The sequence below is a fragment of the Rhopilema esculentum genome, chromosome 12, assembly GCF_057945365.1.
Source record: "Rhopilema esculentum isolate cy_ngs chromosome 12, ASM5794536v1, whole genome shotgun sequence".
NCBI lineage: Eukaryota > Metazoa > Cnidaria > Scyphozoa > Rhizostomeae > Rhizostomatidae > Rhopilema > Rhopilema esculentum.
The window spans coordinates 7,228,608-7,254,616 of NC_142826.1; the positions used below are offsets into that span (position 1 = coordinate 7,228,608).

The 26,009-nt window shown below is 35.8% G+C and overlaps 2 protein-coding genes across 7 annotated transcripts in view; both read left to right on the forward strand.

Annotated features, from left to right (window-relative positions):
• Positions 1-535: 535 nt before the first annotated feature.
• Positions 536-16,843, forward strand: LOC135681787 (uncharacterized). Of its 5 annotated transcripts, none has more exons than XM_089111947.1 (4): positions 536-2,485; positions 2,974-3,111; positions 3,377-3,523; positions 16,562-16,837. In XM_089111947.1, exons 1-4 carry the CDS (start codon positions 1,910-1,912, stop codon positions 16,757-16,759), a joined length of 1,059 nt encoding a protein of 352 aa, XP_088968073.1. In that variant the 5' UTR covers positions 536-1,909; the 3' UTR covers positions 16,760-16,837. The 5 variants fall into 5 exon arrangements, with proteins under 5 accessions (XP_088968073.1, XP_088968075.1, XP_065052471.2 ...); XM_089111949.1 differs by lacking the exon at positions 16,562-16,837 and adding an exon at positions 3,929-4,130 and having other exon boundaries at positions 538-2,485; XM_065196399.2 differs by lacking the exon at positions 16,562-16,837 and adding an exon at positions 3,942-4,749 and having other exon boundaries at positions 541-2,485.
• An 895-nt stretch (positions 16,844-17,738) lies between these two features.
• LOC135681511 (transcription initiation factor TFIID subunit 5) overlaps positions 17,739-26,009 on the forward strand; it is a 52,017-nt gene continuing 43,746 nt past the window's right edge. The window contains exons 1-7 of one of the 2 annotated variants that reach the window (XM_065196029.2): positions 17,739-18,079; positions 19,277-19,398; positions 20,477-20,515; positions 21,426-21,465; positions 21,865-21,943; positions 22,292-22,418; positions 23,133-23,196. In XM_065196029.2, the coding sequence (XP_065052101.2) occupies positions 18,005-18,079; positions 19,277-19,398; positions 20,477-20,515; positions 21,426-21,465; positions 21,865-21,943; positions 22,292-22,418; positions 23,133-23,196 (546 nt within the window). In that variant the 5' untranslated portion in view covers positions 17,739-18,004. The remainder of the gene's footprint in view (positions 18,080-19,276; positions 19,399-20,476; positions 20,516-21,425; positions 21,466-21,864; positions 21,944-22,291; positions 22,419-23,132; positions 23,197-26,009) is intronic. The other variant, XM_065196028.2, reaches the window with a different exon arrangement.

Below are 26,009 nucleotides of genomic sequence, written 5' to 3' on the forward strand. Positions count from 1 at the left end.
TGTATTTAGTCAACCAAGGCTTTTATTTTGCCGCCGAAGTCAACAATCGAATTTTTATTGAGAGTTAAAATGGAGTGGAAGGCCGATAAAAACTTTACTTGGACGAACGACAAGGTGGCTTTAATTTTCAGTGTTATTTTAGACTACAAAACTGCAAAGTCTAATCAAGGCTTGGGCTGGGAAACACTACAAGCCTTTTCTGTGGTCGTCTTTTCTTCAGCATTTCCTTTTCTTCAGAATTTGACAACGTAGTTACGCCACAATCAAAGCCTCGATTACCTGAAACAGCCATACAAAAGACCTCTTTGTGAATCCGTGACAAAATCGTCTCGGATAGGTGTTTACACTGTCCCGTTCAAAAACGGAACCGTGACGGTACAAAATTCGTTCGCTTTCAAAGCAGGGTCCAAACTGTTCCGGATAGCAGGGCAAAATCGTCACGGTTCCACAGTGCTAGTGTAAACGGAAGGGCGAACCGCGACAGTTTTGTCACGGTTCCAAACTTGCACGGGACAGTGTAAACGGGGTCTAAGAGTCAGGTTGTTGAAGTAGAAAATTCTTCAAAGAGTTCATTTTCCGACGAACGTGAATCATACATATTCGAAACTGTTGGCTACATAAATGTTCTCTAGGTGCATATGCAGAAAAATAGGCTTCGAAGTCGTAATTTTTAGGGGTTTCTTACTCCGGTCACAAAAATCTAGCAAGAGAAGAATATACGGACGTTGGGGCAGCAGAAAAATGCATTTTACAACCTTTCAAAGTGAAACCTATTCACATTCTTTATTTGATACTCTAAAGGGCGTTAAACCGGAGAAAATTTCTCAGGGAATACCAATGCCCATAACAGTGTTTCAGCCACTATTCAAGGACCACATATCATATAGGGGTTGGGGGGCTGAAGCGTTTTGAGAGTTAAAGATGCAAAAGGCCGAATGAAAGATTGCTGTTGCATTGTTTTGAACACAATTTTGAAGAATCATTCTCAATGCCCAAAACTGTATGCGCTATGTTCAAGTTCAAGTTCAAGTTTTCATTTTAAAAAATCCAACATACAAATTCCAGCTAACAACAAGTACAAAACTACATTAACAACAACAAATAATATCAAAGTATACAAAAAGAACTAAACTAATTTAAAGGAAGTTTGTAGGTATGGAATTTCTTAAGGAGGAGCTCTCTCAATAGATAAACTAATCGAGGAGAGAGCACCCCCTGTACGAGAAGTCTATTATTTTATGGTACAAAAATAAAGACCTTTAGCGAACACGTCCTTCCTCCATGCCTGGACGCGAATGTCTATGGGAGTTTTTCTACTCCGAACGACTGTTTCATCTGATGCTGGATTTCAGTTGACCGGTGTTCTTTGTAGACCGGTTTTTTTAACCGGTTCTTTGATTGCCGATACTATATTTGCGTGCCGTGAGTTATTCCTTGTCAAAGGCCAGGCTACCTTTCGTTGGATCAGCAACTCTAATCTCCCGATTAAACGAACAATATAAGTTTCAAGTTACTTTAATATAGATAAAATCCGCTTAAAATAAAATAATTTATGCTGAAAGCAAAACTAAGATATTAACATGCCCTTCAATGATAATTGAAACAATTTAATTCAAATTTCCCAATTAATGTGCTTTCTTACTTCGTAAATACTTTGTTGAAAGGGCAATCTTGGAAACCCTTCGTGTTCACCGCCTAAAACCTTGCCAACTACTACAATGTGCTTACGTAGAACTTATCACGTGTACAGCAGGTGATTATCATTAAAACTGTGCACGTGGTTGGTTGTAAGGAGTTACTATGTCACGATAAATTTCTACGAATTCACCTGCCTTCTACTCAGATAAATCACTACCTGCCTATAACGACTGCCACTGCTGTTGAGGACAGACGTCGATCTGTTCAAAATATGTCGCCACTTAAAACAACTGTGATTGGTAGCTTTCCAAAGCCTGAATCTCTAGGCATTCCGAGTTGGGTAAAGAACGGAAAAGAAGTTATAAATTTCGTGGAAGAATACAACAAGGCACTATCGAATCAACATGCGGAGGATATTGAAAACCAACTCCAAGCGGCCACTCATGATATAATTGCATTGCAGCGCAGAGTTGGTCTAGACATACTCACTGACGGAGAATTGAGACGGGAGAAATACATACACACCTTCTGCAGAAGTCTGAATGGGTTCGACTTCCAAAAAACAAAGAAAAAAATCTGCAGAAACGGTGCCTGGGAAGGGCTTTTGCCAACGATTGTGTCAAAAGTGTCACACAAAGAAGAACCAGGTTTCATGGCAAAAGAGTGGAAGTGGAGCCAAAATATGAGTGAAAAGCCCATCAAAGTGACGATTCCAGGCCCAATGACGATCATGGACACCTTTTGTGATGACTTTTACAACAAAGATGAAGAGTTATTAAACGATCTTGCTAAATGCATCAACATTGAGCTAAAATTGTTAGCAGAGGCAGGATGCAAGGAAATTCAGGTAAGTGTGTATGACTTGTGTTGCACGACTTTATCCTGTTCGTTAGAACCATTGACTGTGTTTGGACGTAGGTTAATTAGCATTCATTCCGCTAGGGGAATGTAGGAGGTGAGATTTCCATCGATGGAGGCTTGGCGTGTTTTCTTTCTGAGGCGTTTTTAAAGATAAATCTTTGTTGATGCTTAGATTTACCAGATTTTCTGATGACAGTCCCTTGCTTCTGAAGGATTTTCAACATGAAACTGGGTGTACCACAGGGGTCACTCTTAGGGTCTCTTTTGTTTAAAATATTTATGAATTATAGTTTTCGTGCGATGAGTCTAACTATAATCTGTAAATTTAGGCTACAGTTAGATTACCTAATGTTTTTAGGCCGTAAAAATATTGCATGTTATTTGGAAAAACCATTTTTTGCATTGAATTTAGAAAATTTCTGTTCCATTGATAATGGTTTGCATCTTTGTTTCTCAATGTTTCTGTATTGCCAGGTTGACGAGCCAGTGTTGATGAGATATCCTATGCAAGGGCTTCAATATGGAATCGAATATTTGTCAGCTTGCATCACCGGCGTTCCTGAGGAGGTCTTTAAAACAGTCCACGCCTGTTGTGGATATCCCCAATATTTGGTAATTATCAATTTTTTATCAATTTTTTCACACATATTTTGACCATAAAAATTTAGATGCTTACGTTAAACAGTAGACGTTCAATAGCTGGATATGTGCTTTATTGACACTTTTCCAAATGTAAATGTAAATTTTCATAGTAAACCCTCTTTTTGCTAGATAAAGGGTTCAAATTAGCCCATATTTTTAAAATGAACCAAATTCTACAAGTAAAACAGCATCAGCAAATATATGTTTCTTCAAATGTTTTCTTTTGAATCCAAAGGACCAAATAGACTATGAAAAATCTGACAAAGGAGCGTATTTGAAGTTAGCGACAAGTCTGGATAATTCTGGGTTCGATGCATTGTCAATTGAGGATACGCATCGCAGAAATGATCCTGAGCTCTTTAAGGCCTTCAAAAAAATAAAAGTAAGTGCAGATTCCAGAGCATATTTTTGAAATATCAATGAGCTCTCTATCTTAGATAGGGATGTTTGGATAAGCGGCTGTCTTAGACATTTCATCATCGCCTGATATGCTAGACATTGAAGAAGTTACATGTATCTGGGGATATAGATTTTACCACTCGTCAAACAGTTAGCTGCTTCAGCCTAGGCTATATTATGCCAAGCCTGTCCGCCACGAAACTGCAACTTTTCCTACGTACAAGATTTGCTCTCATCCTTCTTCGTTGATTCAACACCACTAGGGTTATAGAAGAAACGGGTGTTAAGGCCAATTTAAAAGAATTCTCGTGTAATCTATACTAAGACTTTTGGCTTCTGCTTCTTCATCGTGATTCCCTTTTCTAAAATTCATATTTCTTAACGGTAGCAAATACTTTTAGATTGTCCTTGGTGTCATCGATGTGGTGAAAAGTCGTCTAGAAACTGTTGAAGAAATCCGCAAACATATATCGGACGTATTGGAATACGTACCCCGAGAACGGCTGATTATCGCACCGGATTGTGGGCTGATCTTCCTGCCTATAAACCTTGTAGAAAATAAGCTGGCCAACATGGTCAAAGCAGCGTCTAGTTTGTGAGAAAGATATTCAAAGTTTTTAGCAATTTTTAAAGTTTTGTGTATATATAATTTTCAAGTTAAGCAGATTGTGAATCAGCTGTATATTTAAACTGCTTTGTAAAATGTTTTCATTCAAGCCACCGAAAATTCCGTTATTTCTTTTGAATTCTTTTGGCCATCAAATCATGTATAGGAATTTAACACACGCTAAGAAATTTGTTCCTAGATATACATTTATAAGAATGTATCCTGTTATTGTAGCGAATCGTATATCTGGAGACTGTACCCTTGGCACTAGAGCCTAAAGAAACTGAGGATATTTCTGTGACTGGTTTCAAACTGTACTTCTGAGACTAAATTATGGATTCTCTGCCACTCAGGCAGTGTGACCAAATCTCAATTTTGGAATTATGCCAAATTTGCCATTAAATTATGCTAGATTTGCAAAAATTATACTAAATTTCTAATCAAGGCAACTCTATTTCTAATCTGTTCAAAAAAGCAACTTAGATCAATGGTTCTGACGTCCAATTTATTTCATTTTGGCCGTTTTTCAAAACTCCTTGGCCATCATAAATTGATCTGGCTTAAGAAGCAAATATTGGCACACATAGTATTCAACATTTTTAAAGATAAATTCAAAATTTCAAATGATGAAGCATTAAACAAAGTAAAAGATAACAGACAATTTTTTGTAACAGACAACTTTTGTAATCTACAAAGCAAATCTTGTTTACACTATCACTCCCACCAATTAGCAAAATTTAGCTTTTTTTTATTTCGTTTAGCTGGCTGATTTTGGCAGCCAACGGTAAAATACTTGGCTGCCAACTATTCCAAACATCTGGCATCCCTTAAAGTAGAAAGTCCCAATTTTTACTCCTAAAATGATAGGAGTCTCGCAAAACGTCACGAGACACCAAAAGCCATCTACTTGAAAAGGGGATAAAAAGTAACTGTTTCTTATGGTCCTCACTATGTCTCGCAACAAGCTATCGTTGTATCAATCCAAACATTTTTAAACATCTATTGATACATCAACGTGTTTGTAACAAGTATTTTTCAAATCCCCACCCTTTTTTTAGAATGCCTAAATTTTGCTGAGCCACAACATGCTTAAATTGTTCTTAAAAATACAAGGTGCCACTGAGTCGCATGGTAGTGTCATAAAGACTCGAAAACCAAATATGTCTACTTAAAGACAGATAGCGTGAAATTCGCATTTTTCTTGCTTTGAACAAAACTCAAATAAACCAAAAATTTGATTCTTGATGAAGGTTGAGCGTTGCATTATTTTTTAACTATTCTTAAATTTCAGCGATTTAGAGCCTTAATACTCATAGACTGTTTTTTTATAAAAAGTGTGTACCCTGAATCATATGAATGAATTAAAATTCCTAAAACAAAACTAGCGCTACTCAAGCACTACTGAATAAATCGGTTATTGAACCTCACTGCGCAACCAAATTGTGCTCTGACTCTGAGCCAACAAGTAAGATAGCCCCTCTTGCTATTCGACCCGTCATTGTATCACTTTTTTCGCTTCTTAGAAATAGAAACAATTTCATGAGTTATTGAAAAATTAATTGAAAGTTGAAAACTTTGCCTCTGTAGCTAGATAAAAAGGAAGTTTTCCATAAATGCTTAAATTGGTTTTGCCGAAAAGTTCCACAGGGGAGACCATATCTTTGGTACAGTAGTCTTTGTGCTCCTTGAATTATAAAATCCGCTTCAATGTTGACCATATCATCGTTATAATCCAATGTTTTCACTTTACATGCTAGAAGATTGGGCAATTTTATCCCCTCGTGCTAATTTTAAATATTTATTTATTTATAAAGATTTTAAATAAATTCTTTTTCTTGGCCCTATCCTCTAAAGTCTTGGTTATTTTCCTAATATAATCAAAAAAGTTTCAAATGAGGTTCTCGTTTCCATCGAAGGAACTATGTTTTTCTTTATTTTGATCTTTTCGTAGCGGGAAGGCATGATTGTAAAAACTCTGCCCATATAATTCCTATCATAAAATAAGTGGAAATGTAAGGAGGTAACATAAGAGGTTTTGGCAAAGACATTTGATGATTTTATATTGCTTGAAAGTTGTATCAGGTTGTTTAGAAGCATCCCTCTCTGCTTTCGTTAAGTTAGGGTGCTATGACAGTTCATATGAGACAGAGTCATCTATATAAATTTTTGCAGCTTGTACATCTAAAGGTTGTGCATTTGCGCAGTGATAAGTAATGTAAAGCTTGGTTCAAAAAACCTGTCAAAGCACAAATTGGTTGTAATTTTGTTTTTTAAATATGTTGTGCGGCCCCTTATGCTTACGAGCAGATTATGGCACCATCTTAAACCTCAGCCTTTAAAATTACTTAGGGCTAACTGCCACATTGGCCCAGCTTGCTTTGCAAGGCCGTGTCCACAACATTAGGATTGATGATTTATTCATTGTTTGAATTTTTAATGATATCCAGTTTAGTAGTTACAAACGGGGATCTAGTTGTCTTGTCTGTAAAATTATCCTCTGAAAATTCCCCAAGTCATTAATATTACGTCAACCCGTATTATTATGAATTAATTGGGACTGACCATCCCATGAATCATTCTGAAAACTGTACGTATATATTTTGTCCGCCTTGTGGAGACAATGTTCTTCGAAACCATTTGACTCGTGTAAGAGAACCCTATGACACCATATAAAGCCTTGCCGCGGACCGTCATTTCACTTGCAAGCCGCAACCGTATTATAGAAGCCGTAAACCGTTGCGAATTTATACCGAAAGACGCAAGACGCACCTTTTGTTGAAACCGCAATCCGTAGATAAATCATGTTTAAATCCGGAGGCTGCGCTCAAAAATAGGGTCCAGGCCATGAAGCCGCAAACCTATAATAGGCCCCCATCAATGGAAACAATGATTTTTTGAGAATATAAAAATTATGCCAGAGTTATGCTAGATTCTAAGTTATGCTAGATATTGTGCTGAACGACGATTTTGGCCAATGTTATGCTAGATCTGGTCACACTGCACCCAGGGTAGGGAGGCTGCTGTAGAACAAAACAGCAATCTTACAAAAACTTCAAGACTTTCTAGAATTGTCACGCACAGCAACTATGCATTCCCTGTAAACTTAATCAAGAATTTAGATCGGCATACAGCTCTTTTTAGGATAATGGGTGAGGTATCTACTATTACCGTGGCGCCTATATCCGGCCCGGTTTTTTTAATGTCAGTTTCTTACCGTATATTGTCAGAGAAATAACATAAAGCGATTTTCATATAGAAGATTCAATTATTTTCACTTAGTATTTTACATATATCTTTAATAATTGGTTCTACTTTTGATAAAATATGTTCTGACACCTTGACAGTCACTAAACAAGGGACCTCCAGCCCCTTTCCTCTTTTGCTCTCTCGTTTTCCTGTCACTCAAACTTTCATGAAGCCACCGGACAGCAAAATGAGGGTGCGAGTTTTAGAAAATACAATTTCACCATCTTTCAGAACTTTCACGGCATATTGATCGTGTTGATTATCAGGCTCTCTTTTACAAGTCAGCTCCTCTTGAATACGTGGGATTCATATATCTTTATATAAGTGATGTCCAGTGATGAAACAGTTAAATTCAAATACATAGGGACGACATTTAGCTGCTCTCGCCATTGCAGAATCATGTGAAAGGAAATATTTACCACAAACGTTAAACTCTAAATATAAATTTTCAAATTTGACCCATAACATCTGAAAAAATTTATACTAATGCAATCATAACATTCGATAGCTCTGGTTCTGATGAAAAACACGACGAGGACATTATCGTAGAGCTATAGCTTTGTGTTTGTAATCTGCAAAATTTCTACAGTTAAGATGTTTCTTAGTATAAGCTGTGATGCAAATGATTTTTTTGCGATTTAAAGTGATTTTGTTGCCAAAAAAATTATAGGCGCCTGGCGCCTATACGTGGCCCTATTTTCTAGACTTGAACCCAGAATTTTAAATATCCGGATATAGGCGCCGGCGCCTTTATGCGAGACTAAAAAGTACAAAAGAGCATCTTTGAATAGCAAATGAGCTGCAGATATTCAGAATTAGCAATGTCCTCTGATAGGGTTCGTGCGTGCCCTTTTGTATCAAACTTTATGTTAAGGTTGTGTTACAAAGCTCTAACATATCCTCAGTTGCTTTAAAGTCTTTGCAGTATTTTTCTCCAAATTTCAATGTTTTGAGATCGTGTTGCTCTTGGATAATGCCCAATCATCCCAAAATTTTCGTATTTGGATTTCATCTCTTCCCAAATTTCATGAGCAGACCCAGTGGGAATTGAGCAGACCCAGTGGAAATTGCATAGCATACAAAAAAGTCCGGCAAAGGGTAGAGGGCCAACAAGATACAGATATTTGCCCACTACAGCCATCCCTGTCCAAAACAGGTTCAATCTTCTGAAACAGAAGAAAATCAATCAAGTAGCAACAAGGGATTTCAAACAGCCTCACAGAACAAAGAACGACCATCAAACAAAGAACCTAGAAGCAAACAATGGCATCAATATTAGCAACAATAATGATAAATGGAAGCCTAATGTGACAATCCTCGGGGACTCGATTGTAAAACATGTCGAAGGAATAAGAATACAGCATTCGCTCGAAAGTCAACAGCAAACTACAGCAAAATTCTTCCCGGGTGCTACAACGGAAGACATGAACCACTATGCTATACTAACGAAGAAAAGAAACCAGGAATGTTGATATTGCATGTTGGAACGAATGATTTAAAATCGAGCAAACACTTTTCGAGATAGCTGGAAAAATACACCTTTTAGTTCGTGCACAAATCTTAGTAATGAGTGTAGCATAGACATACAAGAAAATACATCTGAATTAGATCAATCCATTAATTGATCTTTACTCCAGGAAAATAGTAATGACGATCAAAACCTGCTAGAAGAGCTCCGGAAGAACAACGCGAAGGGTTTAGTAATTGCCCACCTTAACATAAACTCAGTTCGAAACAGGTTTGTTGGAGCGATCGAGTCCTTGGAATAGGGTGGTGCCCAGTCTTTCTCCCGTCGACCACTGCGTTGACATGTCTTTCGTCATAAATCGCTTCGACACATGACCTCAAGGGTTAGTTAGTTGACTATTGTGACTGAGTGTGTAGTAAGCACGTTTTGTTACGAAGATCACATACATAATCTCACAAATGGATTTTCTCTATGCTCCGACCTAGACTTTACAACAAGGTTTGACTCCTTTAAATTCCTAGTTGCAAAAAATGTCGATATCCTTGTTTTTATTGAAACAAAAATAGATAGCATATTCCCTCCTGGTCAATCTTTGATAGAAGGGTTTAAGCCTCCTTTGAGGTATGATCGGAATCAACATGGAGGAGGAATATTAGTTTCCATACGAGAAGGGATCCCCATCTAGAGAATTGAAGTTTGAATTTTCTATGAATATGGAATGTAAGTAACGCTCTCGAAAAGAAACTTTCGAGGGAAGAAACTTTCACGGGAAGAAACTTTCGAAGGAAGAAACTTTCACGGGAAGAAACTTTCGAAGGAAGAAACCTTCGGGTTTTTTGCGTTTTTGGCCTAAAATCGCGAATGTTTGATACCTGAAACTTCCTGAAATACTAAATTTGCGAATACTAAATTTTTGTAAAATATCCAAAAAATTTTGCTGTTGATCGTATTGGAAACTTTGATGACGAATTATTGTTTTGAACAAATTTTAATATGGTTTCGTTGAATAAAAGATAGAAGAAAACCACAATTGAATAAAAATGTTCTCCGCGCAAAGTTCATGATTTTCATTAAAGGGGAAATGAAATGAAAAATAAAAACCAATTGACAAGTAGTTTTCATCGTGCTGTTTTCGAATATCGACACGAAATTTGCGTTTTTCCTTTCGTTTTTCCGCATTTACCAAGCAAAGTGCGAAATTTCTCCATTTCCGTGGCGGAGATGTCTGGAGACAAATTTAAGGCGCTGACGTAAAGTCGTGGACACGTGCCCGATCCCAAGCGTGGAAACGAAAACAACATTGTAGTAGAGTGAAACGGAGGGAAGGAATTCGTTTAGCAGTTAGAATTTCAGCAATTTTCACGACAGCTCTTCAGGAATGGCAACAGACTCAAGATCGAGCGACGAGAAAATATTTGGAGCATGTAGTGGTGGAGTACAAGCGCGAGCGGGAACAGCGAAAGTTTGTTTTTGTGAAGGGTTTTTTTCGCTTCTTTTGCGAATGTTGACTCCAAAAATTAGGCGCTTTTCTCAATTCGAGAAGCTTTCTTCCTGCCAAACTTTCTTCCCTCAAAGAAATATGACCCTTGGGGACGGGAGATGAATCATGCCCGTCTTCCAGACATGCACTAGGCCCCGTTTCAGGGTCATTGCACATGCGCATTATCACTTGAAGCCCTGGCAGGAAGTTCAACAGTTGTGTGGTTACAGGCAGAACCATTGTGCGAATACTGTTGTTAATGCGCATGTGCAATGACCTTACAACACTGATTGGTTGAAGACGGTATTGTTTCGAAAGATAGGACTAAAGGTTTCGTCTCCCGAACAAGATAGACACAAAATTGGCACTGTCCCGGTCTACATTATCAAATAAAAAAAAATGACTCACGACCAATATTGACCAATTTCCTTAACTAAGATTCAGCCTCCTCAATCTTGTAGGTCTAGAAACACTGTTAAAACAAGTGATTCTGCCATCGGTCAACATCTTTTAGACAACCCAGATTGTGCAAAACTCTATAATGACGACATGTTTCAGATAATTGGAAGAGCCCGGTCGTCCTTCCATCTAGCAGTTTTGGAGTCGATCTACATAAAACGAAAAAGCCGCCATTGTTTAGATAGAAGAAGTTCGTTTTCTCTCTTGGACTCCAGTGATAATTTTTTTTAGGCACGCGGCACTGATTGGTCAACTATACCGGTTTTGTGCTTGTGTTTTTCTGATTGGCCTATTTTGATCAACAACTGTGTATATATTTTTCATTGTGTTCTTTCGGACCCTGATTCTGACGTTTTATGCTCTTAAGAGTGTCAGACGAAAAGCTTTTAGCATGTTGTAAAATGTTTGCTTTTTTCAAAGCCATTTTCAAATTCTGTACGGCAAAAAAAATTGTTAACCAAGATTCGGATTTTGACTGACAAAATCCAAGCAGCAAAACACTCTATGGTAGAAATTGGTAAATCCTGAGAAATTATTGTGTTTTTGTGGAAATCTAGTAGTTGCCTATCCGACCAAGATACTCTTGGAATACATTTTACCCATTTTTGTTTTTGACATAAGAACCTTTACCTCCTCACGTATCAATTATTCTCGTTTATGAAAAAACAAAATCCTATGTCCGCGTTAATAAAAACATATATGAAGATGCCAAAACCCCTTACTAACCTGACTGCTGTTCTGTCCTGAAAAAGCCCTCCAGATCCTGTTCACCAAAAATGATATGTTTATTTTAAGATTTGAAAACTTACCAAACCTTAAGGATACCAAACCTACTGACTTGTTTCTGTTCTAGAGAAGAACGGGATCCCAAAGTTGAAGGAGAAGTTTTTGCCAACTGAATTTCTTCCTCAAAAAAAGCATTATAACATCTAAACCAGCACCCAGAAGAGAGTTACAGTACTTAAAGCCATAAGAGCCAGTAAAAGCAATCAAGTATGCTTGTCTACGTGACAAATTATTAGTAAATGTGATGAATACTGGTAGTTCTCAAATTATCAGAAAATGCTGACATTGTAATAAAAGTAAAAATTTGCAGCTTCATTAGTTATGAAATTGAGTGTCAAGGGGTTAAGCTGTCATTGGATCATTCTATATGCAAAAAGAATTTAAGAAGTTTGCAAAGGTGCAGACTACAATGGCTTTTAAATGACATAGATAGTTTTCGAGGATGTCCCGGAGTACACTCATTTTTTGATAACAAACAAAGGTCGGTGTTGAGTACTCCAGCTCTTTAATGTTCTGGAAATTTCAATTCTCACTGTTTCTTAAGAGTTTCTTAAATATGATGTTATGAATGATGTTATGAAATGTTTGTGACCTTTTTTATCACGTCAAGATATTGTTTCCGTTCCGATGCTGTATTTAGATGTGGAAAGTATATTTTTATCCTTTGTGTCTTAAGTTCTAGGCTAAAAGAGCAATCTTGTTCTTGGATTTTACAAAATTTCGTTGTTCTCAGTTTTATCACGTTTTATAATTTTCTTAATTTTTTTGATTCGAGTACTGATATTTCTTAATTTTTTCTAACTGTCCAGTTCCCCTTTTTTATAGCCAATTTCTTATAAAAAAAATAAGTGTAGTGAAACCTGAGCTACAAAAGTCTGGACAACTTCCAACTACAAGGTCCATTGTCCCTTTCTATTTACATTGGATATCTAAGCCACAGTATTCAGACAAATGTGATGCAGCTGAAACAGTTGATGAATTTTCATCACTGACCACCGTTGATAACATGAAAGAAAACTGATTTGCGCAAAGGGAAATAACTATTGCATTCCTCTAGAGTATCTTCATCGTCGAAATAAAAAATGTCATCAAAATCGTTAAAATCCGCCATTATTGAAACTGAATTCAAATTAGCAGACCGAAACAAAACTTCTCTTTGTTCACGGCTTCAACGTTGCGAGTAAACTAAAGCTTCTCGTCTGACACTCTTCAGAGTTTAAAACGTCAGAACATAGATCGAAAACTCTACGCTAGGAAATATATTATAGATTCTATAGGCAAGCGGCACTGATTGGGCAACCTCAGCAATAATGTGCTCGCGTTTCTGATTGGCCTATTTCGATCCACAACTGGGTACATATATTTCCTAGCGTAGAGTTTTCGATCTATATTCTGACGTTTTAGACTCTGAAGAGTGTCAGACGAAAAGCATTAGTTTACTCAAATGTCTGCCTTTTTCAAAGCCATAATAAAAGAAATATGATATCTCAAATGGCTATTTAATTTAACCTGCAAAGAAAAAGATAAATCCTAACATTGAGTCAAGATAGTAGCGGCGCCACGGGGGGGGACACGTCCCCCCAGTTCTCAGCAGAACCGATTTTGTATTTCGTCCAAATTCAATGAGAAAATGTTGGGGTAGGGGTAATATTTTGACACCGTACTTGCTGTGATGTAATCCTATGATTTTTAAACTGCCAATTTTCAAACAAAAGTTAGTCTTAGGCGTTCCCTTCGGATAAAATTGGCGTTCTCTGTTGGTAAGGGGCGTTTTCTGGTGGTTAAAAGGGCGTGGCTTAAATTTTTTTGGTTTGTTCCTCCCCCCACCCCCCCCCCAGAGCTTAGTGGCTGGCGCCGCCATTGAGTCAAGAGGACAAGGCGCGCGTTTGTTCACAGTCCCTAGTTGCCAATCCAGCTTTCCTTTCTATATCTATGCGTCCACTGGAAACCGGGGTGGGCCATACTCTAGCTGAATTTGTATAATTTTTATGGGTGACCGAATTTGGCCGTCAATCATAAAATATTTGGCCTTCAACCGCAATGAAACTGTACTTTGGAGTTTGTGTCGTGCTGCTTGCAACTCATATAAAACCTACCTGCTTATAAGAAATTATATGTGCTGAAGACAGACGTCAATCTGTTCAAAATATGTCGCCACTTAAAACAACTGTGATTGGTAGCTTTCCAAAGCCTGAATACCTAGGCATTCCATGTTGGGTAAAGAACGGAAAAGAAGTTATAAATTTCGTGGAAGAATACAACAAAGCACTATCAAGTCAAGGTGCGGAGGAAATTGAAAACCAACTCCAAGCGGCCACTCATGATATAATTGCATTGCAGCGCAGAGTTGGTCTAGACCTACTCACTGACGGAGAATTGAGACGAGAGAAATACATACACACCTTCTGCAGAAGTCTGAATGGGTTCGACTTCCAAAAAACAAAGAAAAAAATCTGCAGAAACGGTGCCTGGGAAGGACTTTTGCCAACGATTGTGTCAAAAGTTTCGCACAAAGAAGAACCAGGTTTCATGGCAAAAGAGTGGAAGTGGAGCCAAAATATGAGTGAAAAGCCAATCAAAGTGACGATTCCAGGCCCAATGACGATCATGGACACCTTTTGTGATGACTTTTACAACAACGACGAAGAGTTATTAAACGATCTTGCTAAATGCATCAACATTGAGCTAAAATTGTTAGCGGAGGCAGGATGCAAGGAAATTCAAGTAAGTCTGTATGACTCAATGAGGTATTCTTATACTTCATTGGTATGACTTGTGTTGCATGACTTTATCCTGTTAAGACCATTGAATATGTTTGGACATAGGTTAATTAGCATTCATTTTGCTAGAAAAATATAGGAGATGAGATTTCCGAGACGTTTTTAAAGGTAAATTTTTGTTGATGCTTATATTTACCAGATTTTCTGATAACAGTCCCTTGCTTCTGGGAGATTGTCAGCATGAAACTTGGCGTACCACCGGGGGTCAGTCTTAGGGTCTCTTCTGTTTAATTTATTTACAAACTATATTTTTCCTTGTGTTGAATTGGACTATAATCTGTAATTATACAGACAATATGACAATTTACTTTCCTCATCAAGAATTTTTTAAAACTAGAAAATTATACTAGTTTACTAAGCAATATGTTTGCGAAAAACTGCATGAAATTGAACAGAGCAAAATTTTATCTCTTCATATGTAGTGAAAAAGAAACAAAATTTTCTGTACGCGCTTATTCATCTGTGATTATTAGGTGTTATACTTGACAAAAAAACTAAACTTTATGTCACTTGTAAAATATGTTTTGCAGGGAGGCAAGCTAGAAACTATATTCTCAGTGTGTATATGCCTGAAGAAAGGAAATAAGAGTCACAATTGCTGTAACATTTTTTAAGTTTCAGGGCTTTCCATACAACCATAGATTATGTAAAGTTTCTTTTGTGAATTTAGGCTATAGTTAGATTGATGTTTTAAGACCGTAAGTATATTGCATATTATTTGTGATAAACCTTTATTTTGCAATGTATTTAGAAGGTGTTTGTTACATTGATAATGGTTTACATCTCTGTTCTCAAAAATCTTATTCCATCACTTAATGTTACTCCGGGCCTTGTTTCTGTATTGCCAGGTTGACGAGCCAGTGTTGATGAGATATCCTATGCAAGGACTTGAATATGGAATCAAATATTTGTCAGCTTGCATCACCGACGTTCCTAAGGAGGTCTTTAAAACAGTCCACGCCTGTTGTGGATATCCCCAATATTTGGTAATTATCAAACTTTTATCAGTATTTTATACATATTTGACTTTGAATATCTTGTACTTTTTGCTATTACTGTTCCGTTTTCTCAGTATGTAACTTATAAGTATCATATCATATATAAGACACTCGCATTGTGCCTCACAGAATGTAATGATGCCTCGCATGAGCTTACCGATAATTTTCCTAAATACCACGGTAATTTTACAAGGTCCACCGCTTTTTCGCTAGATAAAGGCATGGTATTTGTAACGTACTGACTGGTGGGACATTTGTCCCAGTAGGCCCATTTGCATGTCCCAGATGATGCTGGCGAAGCATGTGACGCTCAGGCCTAAGGGCAAGGGATTTAGGTGAAAAAGTGCTTTCCTAGATACTCCTACTGCAATATTTGAAACAGAGAATTTTATTGATAAGTAAAATTTCAGCTAATCAACAGGAACAAGAACGATAGATTTGAGATTAACTGGTTTTTATCATCTAAGAATTGACTTGAGGCACCAAGGAGAATGATTAAAGAGAAAGAGAGCATACATGTATGCTATGTCAGCAAAATGTAATGCTGGCAAAATGTTGCTTATCCTCCTTTTTACTTCTGACGATACCTGATGATTATCATTTTTTAAATTAAAGTTTTTCTTCGAATTCTCAAGGACCAAACAGACTATGAAAAGGCTGACAAAGGAGCCTATTTGAAATTGGCGCCTAGTCTTGATAATTCTGGGTTTGATGCACTATCAATTGAGGATACGCATCGCAGAAATGATCCTGAGCTCTTCAAAGCCTTCAAGAAAATGAAAGTAAGTATAGACACTCAATGGAGATTCCAGAGCACCATTTATGAAATATCAGTGAGCTCACTATCTAAGATAGAGATGTTTGGTTAAGCCGGCTGTCACATGAATTCGGCCTAACCTGAGATGCTATATGTTGAAAAGCTACATGTTTCTGAGGATATAATTTTTCACCATTTGTCAAACAGGTAGATGCTTCAGGCCAGCCACAGCTAAACTAAGCCTGGCCGCCATGTAGCTGCAACTTGTCCTACTTATAAGATTTGTCTCTCGTCTTCTTGTTCAGACAACACCGCTGGGGCTACAGAAAAACAACGTGTCTTCGTGTAAATTATACTAAGATTTTGACTTCTGCTTTTATCATAGGCCTTCATTTTTTTATATTTTCTTCTTATTTCTTAACGGTATCAAATACTTTTAGATCGTCCTTGGTGTCATCGATGTGGTGAAAAGTCGTCTAGAAACTGTTGAAGAAATCCGCAAACATATATCGGACGTATTGGAATACTTACCACGAGAACGGCTGATCATCGCACCGGATTGTGGGCTGATCTTCCTGCCTATAAACCTTGTAGAAAATAAGCTGGCCAACATGGTCAAAGCAGCGTCTAGTTTTTAAGATTGATATTCAAGTTTATAGCAATTTTAAAAGTTTTGTGAAGATAATTTTCAATTTAAAAGCCACCGAATTGTCTATTATTTCTTACGAATTCTTCTGGGCATCAATTGATGCAAAATATCTAATGCTAGAATATCTAACACATGCTTAAATGTAGATCTATCTCTGTTGCCATGCTAACAATTGATTACTGAAACCGATCTGATACTATTTCTGTATACTATCATAGGAAATACACAAAGATTTAGTCAATCAGGTGTTGGTAAATAACATACGTACCAGGAAACAGCAATACATGGTAAATTAAAGTAAAGTCACGTTTGGATTGAAAGAATGCCACCTCAATGTGTCTGTCTGGACAAGCACCACAGAGTAGGGGCCCTGAGGTCTAGGTCTAGGGCCCCCACTTTTCAAAAACTTGAAGAATTAAGGAATGGACCATCGTCAATTCTCTGTTTATTCGGTTTTAGACCCCTTTTCTCGACACTCTGCGGTACCTGCTGGATCATGGTCAGTGTCCGTCTACAAAAGCAGTTATGTTCTAATGCAAATATATAAAAATCAATTTGAAATGAGAACACCATTAACAACACCCGAGCCTGAAAATATCCAAAAAAATAAGAACATTGAGCGTTGGGAAAAATTATCTAGTTCTTATGAAAAAGATTGTAGTGCACCAAATTTTAAAAGTCGGCAACTGTCTATATAAAATAAACGTACTCAGTGAGAAGTCTTTCAAGAATTTTCTACCTATATAAGTCAAACTTTGTGTACATTCTCATGCATATAAAGCTTACAATGCGTTTAAATCTGTCAAGCAACAGTTCTTCACAGTTTTCTTTGCGTTACATGATTCTTGGCTGTATCCATGCAAAAAATATGAGGGAGCCTGAGGCCCACTTTTTTGAAATTTTTTACAAGGGGGTCGCGCCACCCTTAGCATCCATTGGAAACTCGATTTCAATTTGCCCGCCAAGAATGTTGCCCTTGAAGGAGGCTACTGTTGGTGCACGCGCCATTTTAGTTGTGACAATTTTTCAGTTTGAATTGGAAGTTGACCTTTTTGCCAAGCTCATTGTAATTCAAATTATTAGCTTCAAAGGCACTTCATGGCTGAAAGAAACAATCTTTTATCTTCTACAATGTAGATGAATATTCCACTCGAGAGTTTATATCTCTGTTCGTGAAAAGGTCGACATGTCAATGTGACTCTTCTCTCTCAGAGAAGAAAGCCTTTTGTTTATAATGGCCGAGGCAAAAAAGGACGAAAAACAGCTGCTTAAAGCAGTATTGCAGTTTCTAAAGAAAAAGAACTTGAAGGTAGGTGCAAGTTTCCTCTATGTGACTTAGTATTTATCTCAATTCTGACTTCTGCATGCAATAAAACAACCTAGGGATTTAACCCTATTGAACCTATATCAATTTACAAAGGGTTCATTTAAAGTGCCACTGTCATGAAAATCACAATATTGCAAAAAGTTTGTTCATAGGCAGTAAACATCACTGATTAAATATATTCAATATTTTTTTCAAAATGAGGACCAAAAGGGGGGTTTGAGTCAGAGGTCTTTCGAAAAAGGTCTGGGGAGTGTTATTCTTTGGTTCACAATCACAAAAACCCAAAGGAGCCTGGAACTATGCAGCAGCCTATGATTGGATACAAAGTTTGAAATGCAGATGTTTCACCGAGCTATGAGGAAGATCTTTCAGAAGTGAGAGAAGACATTTTTGAACATGGAAATGATGTTCTAGCCTAATCAGAACGATCTATTACTATCTTCCTCAGATGAAGAAAGAACAAATGGCAAAGCTGACTGCTCGTTCCAATTGCTTATTATAAAAAAAACTAAAAAAGTTATTTCAAATTGAATAACTTGGCTGGATTCTCTGTTGATTTATGTATGTATTTCTTAATAAGAATTTTCCAGAATTTTTTATAAACTATAATGCCTAAATTGATAAGTTCAGTGTTTCTTCTTAGTGAAAAGGAATCAAACATTTTGTGCCCAAATAAAAATAAAGCATTTGCGTTTTCAAGCGATTCAACTCTCAAATTGTTTTTATACGTTTGTATTTTCTATGCACAGAAAATAGCTTTTTTATTTGAAAATGTATTCTTGTAGACATGGCTTAATAGGGAAATGGATAAAATAATAAATAATTGAGTTCAAAATGTGGTCAAAAGATCAGTGGTATAAACTCTTGTACAAATCAGATAAATTATGATATTGTGGTCATTTGAGGGTTTGATTTGATCAACATAATTTTAAAGCAATGTTTTGCTTCCTGGCAATAACGTTTAACATTTTCAGGCACTCATAAAGGTGCTCTACATGGTTGTTTTAAGGTGCGCTTTAGGTGCTTGCTCTGGGTCGAGTGCCTTTCCGGGCATGGCCGGCCTAAGAAATTTGAACTCGCTATCAAACATGTTACTATTGGCTATATGGGTTTCTGCAAAAAGTTAAATTGATCCTTAAATTGACATGCTTTTAACTTGCGTTTGGAATCTTTCTTTAGGCAACAGAAGATGCCTTAAAATCAGAAGCTGGTATAGATGAAGAGGAATATAGTTCTGTACGCTCCCTTTCAGCAGTGGAAAATGTGCCAGACATAAATAGCCTTTTAGCAGAGTATGAAAAGTATGTATTGCTTAATTGCAATTTTAATCTGCTATTTTGGGGTTTGGATAAGCTCAATTTGTCTTTGAGTTAGTGAGCAGGAGAGATTTGCAGATAAACCAGCAAGTAAGAAATCTAAAGGTAGCAAAATTTCATCACTAAGGCATTGAGTTGATAGTCAGCTGTAAAACAAGTGTTATGGAGATGTAACAGTCCCATCACTCTTACTATGAACCCTGTGCAAATATACTAACAGGCTTATAAAGGAAAAGTACTAAATGTATAAATCAGCTAGCATATTTTCTGGCTGATTCAATAAGGGCATTATTTACTTTAGAAATTTTGTAAAGACTCCAATAAATGTGTTAAAGTTTGGATTGACTAGTTTTCTTTCACAACCATAAGCACACTTTCTACATCAATCATTGTAGGAAGTGTGTGACCAATATAGAGACCAATTTTTTTAATATTTCTAGTCTCGACATGCTTTCCTAGAGAAATGTTGTAATTGTTAAACAACGTATTGCATCGAGAGAGAGAGAGAGAGAGAGAGAGAGAGAGAGAGAGAGAGAGAGAGAGAGATTGATTCCAAAATGATACCATTTGCAACAGTTGATATGTCAGACCTTTGCAACAACAATTGTTGGCATATGTCAATCCTGGAAATGTTTGGAAGTTGAAGAAGAAGATTTCTGTGCATTTCTTGAAAAGGAGGGCTGTGCAGGAGGAACTGTTCGCTATCCTTCACCTTTTTCCCACAGTTGCCAAAATCGTTTTAGGCATTTAAAATAATGCCCAAATCCTACTTTATCAAAGAATTATAGATAGCAAACATTTTGGAAACTAAGACCTTTTTAAGTTGAAAATTTTTTAAAATGCTCACCTCAATAAACTTTAGGTAGTTGGCTTGCGCTTTAACTTGGCATTTGAACTTTGCATTACCCATGTGTGTTTTCATATATATTTGCTAAAAGCATTGATAAAAATTTATTAAAAGAACTAATTCACCTTTTTCACAGAATTAGCTTATTCAACATTTGGTATATTTGATTCTTTGTTCATGAAATTTATACTTAAAAGTTGAAATGCTTTTTCATAGTGAGGGTGATCCTCTCAACTATGCTGAATATTACAAAGGGTGAGTTTTTTCATTGCTGTTTAGTTTGTTATTCTTTCAGTTATTCTCATTCAGCACAGTGTACATGGTTGCTTTTGAAATGTTTGCAAACATGTGTCAGCATCATGAAAGACAGTACTCTCAACCAGCTCACTCAATAATTTTGTTATCTTCTTTTTTTTTTTCATAAGTTTGTTATTTTCTTGTTTATGTTTAATGATATTCTTACTTTATGTATTTTTCTAATCTCTTGGACTTGAATCTCTTTACTTTCAGTCATTAAATATCTGTTTTTTCTCATGAATAGGAATAGAGGCTATGAATAAAGATCTTAAAGATATAAAAGAAAAGGCTGAAGTAGCCAAAAACTAAATTAGTGAAATCATTAAATGAATCTCTTTGTTCCCTGTTTAACTTTTGTCAATGCACCCTTCTTTTGTTGGGCATGTGCAAATATTTTTCAACATTGTTGATTTCACAAGAAATAAAGTTACCTGAAAAGGGTAGCAAAATTCACCTAAAAGCAAAACATTAATGGCCCATAATATTGGTTTAATTGTTGTTGTTTTGATGTCATCTGGGGTTTTAAATGCCTCAAAGATATACTTGATATTAAGCAGTACTTTATTGACAAGACTAATTGGATATAATCATGAATTAAACAGATTGACATTTTGTAATATCCACCGGTATCTTTTCTTGACAATGCTTAATACTCAGTTGAGAGTGTAATAATTGGAAAAAATCTGTCTAGATTCTCTTTAATAGAAGATTTAATTGAATTTAAGAGGGTATAGTTTTAATCTAGTTCACTTTATAGAGAGTTATTAAATGAACATAAAAATACATCTATTAATTTCATCACTAAGATTTTCTTTCTAATTGAGCTTTGTTGTCTTTTAAACCCTTTTCAAGCTTTTTTATCTTGTAGCTTACAAGACTTTATTGGAAGAACTTTGGACATTCATAGGGTAAGATGTTCACCATCTAGAAATTAATGATGTTTTTTTTAAGGTTAATTTCTATCCTTCAGGTGATTCTTGGGTTTGCTTGCATTGTTTAAAGGTTTTGTTATTGCTGTCTGCTTAAAATTTGAAAATAGCAGATGTTTTAGTGCCAAATTGGTTAGAAGAAATAATTTTAGAACTGTACTTAAGATTGAATCATGGTAGTTGTATGTTAAGTATTTTACCTATTTTGGTAGAATACAATAAAATGGGGCCTTTAGAGAACAATTTGTAAATGACCATAGTTGATGGCTACAGATTGTACAATTTATCGCAAGTATTTTGGTTTTAAACTTAAGCTATGCTATGAAAAATTTAGTTCAAAGCTTTTTTCACTGAAAAATAACATATGGTCATTTTCAGCCTGAAATGTCATTGGTCTTATATCCCCTGTTTGTACATTTGTACCTTGAATTGGTTTACAAAGAGTTAGAAGTTGAAGGTAGGTAAAGTCTTTTTGGAAGATTCTTTATGCTTCAATGTGTGCTGAAAACAATCCTTAAATTTATTATTGTTTTGTAAAAGGGGTCACTAATTGAAAAGCAAAAACAACGAAGCCACCAGGTTGTCAACAAAATCATCTGACTTCCTTGTCCTATGAAAGATGATATTTTTTCCAAAATTGGTTTAATGTACCTTTTACATTTATTTGCAAATTTATCTTCAAATATTTAACTATCTCAGTTGGAGTGGTTCGTGAAAATGTTTGTCATACTATTATCACTTTATCATTTATGGCTGTAGTCACAATCATTTGTTCCTTAATATCTTCATTTTGTTTTTCTTTTAGCTAATGCTTTCTTTGCTAAATTTGAGCCATATCAAGAAGGATATCGTCAAGAGGATTTGAGAAAACTAAAATGCATCACAAAAAGAGACCACATGTTTTGTAGCAATGAAATCCTCGATTTGTTTCGGTAAAACTGTTTGTATTTCTGTTGATATTTTGCTGTCATCATGCTATAACTGTTTCCTTGATGGTCCTTTGTGTTTATAGCCCACAGAATTACGTAGTTGATCAACTCATAACTAATAAGATTGCTCAACTAAGTACTGTTCACAATCCATGACACTGTCTGTGTTGGCGGATGTCTTTGATCATCTAGCCTCGTGTTCTTCGACGTTGAAAGCATTGTAAACATTGCATTTATTCAAGAATGATGTTGCAAATAGTTTGATTATTGAAGCCGATTCCAGTCTTATGTTATGTACTCCATATAAAGTGAATTTCAGTAAAGCCAAAAAATTTAAAGTTAGAGGCAGAGACATTTTACCTCGTTGGTATGATAAGTTTAGGCGCAATTGTTTATGGACAAATATATAGTTAGATGCATAAATGTTTTTAAGAACCTCCCCCCTTTAGTCAGAAACTACCTAGGATTGTGAACCTGTCATTCCCATACTTTTAGGGAAAAACATTCTACTGCAGGCTTACTTTGTATGTATCTCATTTCTTTAAACTGCGAAGGCTTCTCTTATAAAAATCCAGCAGTGTAAGTTGGGGAAATTTTTACGGGTACAACAACAGTTTTTACTAAGTTGCTCGAAATTTTAACTTTATCTGCTGTCCAGTGTGCTCGCTAGTCTTTTGTAATTCTTGGTTGCTGACATTTTTCATTCCATATTTTCAGAAGCTCTAAGTATGTCATCAGGATTTCAAGAGAAACATTTGGAATGCTAAAGAAATACCTTCAGGTAATATTTTTGAAATTTCAAACTCTTGGGTTGCCATTGAGAGCTAGACACTTTGGGGCCATTTATGGGTTTTTTTAACACTGTGCAGCCAATTAACAGATGAATTATTTCAAAACAGACAGCTATGTTTGATTCAATGTTGCTTACGTCTAAAATCTGCCATTTCGAAGTCAAGTGCAGGTTTTACGCGCAAGTTTGACTAAGCTGACTTGCTCGTAAGTATCTAGTGGTCCTGACTAATCCAACTTTGCGAAGTTCTTCGCATTCATTTAGACACATAAATGATGCATCTGGCATTCTTTGATAAATATACCTTTTTGATATTAATGTAAGATCGCCTAGCCTGCTTTCCACCTTAAAATACAGATTGATAGACAGTCAGCTCTTTTTTCAAACAATTACACCAAACTCGCAAATTTAGTCTGCTTCCTTCTTTTGTTCTATTGGGTCATTCCATGTCATATCACCAAATTTTCTGGAAGTGCCCATGGGCACCATACCAGATTCTGTTTAAACTTCTATCATATGAACCTTACCTGGGAAAAATGAAATGCTGAAAATTTCAGCTTCATTGCTCAATCTGTTCAAAAGTTATTGAGCTTTGAACTTTTGTCAAAATCAGCCAAAATTTCACATTTTAGGCTTCGAGCACAATTTTGCCAACTTTGATATTCAATAACTCAACAGTACTGAAAGATATCAATTTGATATTTGGTTCCCAAGTAGCTTTCCATCCAAATAAGTCATTTTTGGCAATATTTACCACTAAAAATTACTATTTTTGAAGATATGGCTTGCTTAAAATGATAAAAACACCGTTTTAGGGGGTCCTCTAACATTTCAAGAGGCTACTGACAAAGCATGAATTACACTATCTCTTCAAATTTTTTTGAAGTCATTTAGCAAATGTGTTGGCATTTAAAAAATGCTAAAAAAAAAGCTTCCTTTATGTTTCAGGCCCTGCATTAAGCCACATTTTAGAGGGTACTTTAAAAATTTCAGGAATTTCCTTGCGTTTCGAGACTGTGAAAAGTAGCGTAGACAGTTGAAATTAATTTAAAATTCATGCATATTGAAAGATTTACATAAGATCTTTCATTTCAGAAAGTTTGAAGATTGGTTCTAAATCAAAAGTGGTTTAAATAACCTCTGCTTTACCCATGGTATTTAGAAAATTGCATTTAAAGGGATAACATTGTATGTGCTGTAAAACATAAATTATGAAGTTACCATCAATAGAGTATCAATAATTAATCAAACCCTAGTTAAAAAAGATCTGAAAATGTTGTTAAATACTGTCTTCAATGTTTTGGTGATAACTTAATCAATCAATTTAATATCAAAAGCATGTTTGCAAAACAGTTATTTTGTATACGTTAAATTTGTTCATAGTCTTTTCTTTCCAGAAGGTGATCTCAAGCACTGTATCCTTTAACTGCTGGAGGATTAATCTCACATATTACTTTAGTAAAAGGTACCCAGCACTGACTAGAATTGTCATCATTAACCCACTGAAAAGTTAGATTTTTAATCCTAAGAAAACAGTTAATCTAGAAGTGCAGCTTCCATGTTTTCTATGGTCACTTGTACTCAATGATTTTGAGATTGATGATATGGTATCTTACAAGCAATGGGTTTCTACTAACAGAACTTCACTTATCACTGTATGTAAATGACCTTATTGATACATTAACTGAGAAAATATTTGGACTTTGCCATCACCATTACATAAAAGTTCAACAGGCATCATCCTTAAAAGAGGAAAAGGCAGAAGTGCAAAAAAGAAACATGCATAACTTTGATGGATTTTGCTGAGAATTACACCTTTCTTGTTCAGGATGCAGTTCAAGGTTTTTATTGGCAAAATAACCAGGCAACACTTCATCCCTTTGCAGTGTATTATAAAGATCAAAATGGTGAAATAAAATGTGACTGTTATTGTGTAATACCAGATCATCTTCAGCATGATCAGACAGTAGTTCATTGTTTCATTTCCAAATTGCTGCCGACAATTTGCACACAAAGCCCTTGCATTAAAAATGTTAAATACTTTACTGATGGAGCAGCTTCCCAATATAAGAATTAGAAAGATCTGATTAATCTAATCTAAAGATCTGATTAATCATAAAAATGACTTTAATATAATGATAATCTAACAGCTGAACATCAATATTTTTGCAACAACACTTCTAGATTAACTATTTTCTTAGGATTAAAAATCTAACTTTTCAGTGGGTTAATGATGACAATTCTAGTCAGTGTTGGGTACCTTTTACTGAAGTAATATGTGAGATTAAACCTCCAGCAGTTAAAGGATACAGTGCTCAAGATTATCTTCTGGCAAGAAAAGACTATGAACAAATTTTAATGTATACAAAATAACTGTTTTGCAAACATGCTTTTGATATTAAAGTGATTAATTAAAGTGATTAATATCACCAAAACATTGAAGACAGTATTTAACAACATTTTCAGATCTTTTTTAACTAGGGTTTGATTAATTATTGATACTCTATTGATGGTAACTTCATAATTTATGTTTTACAGCACATACAATGTTATCCCTTTAAATGCAATTTTCTAAATACAATGGGTAAAGCAGAGGTTATTTAAACCACTTTTGATTTAGAACCAATCTTCAAACTTTCTGAAATGAAAGATCTTATGTAAATCTTTCAATATGCATGAATTTTAAATTAATTTCAACTGTCTACGCTACTTTTCACAGTCTCGAAACGCAAGGAAATTCCTGAAATTTTTAAAGTACCCTCTAAAATGTGGCTTAATGCAGGGCCTGAAACATAAAGGAAGCT

Coding starts and splice junctions, on each gene's coding strand:
- LOC135681787 (XM_089111947.1), top strand. CDS start 1,910: ATGTCGCCACTTAAAACAACTGTGATTGGTAGCTTTCCAAAGCCTGAA. Junction 2,486..2,973: donor CAGGATGCAAGGAAATTCAG/GTAAGTGTGTAT, acceptor CTGTATTGCCAG/GTTGACGAGCCAGTGTTGAT. Junction 3,112..3,376: donor GTGGATATCCCCAATATTTG/GTAATTATCAAT, acceptor TTGAATCCAAAG/GACCAAATAGACTATGAAAA.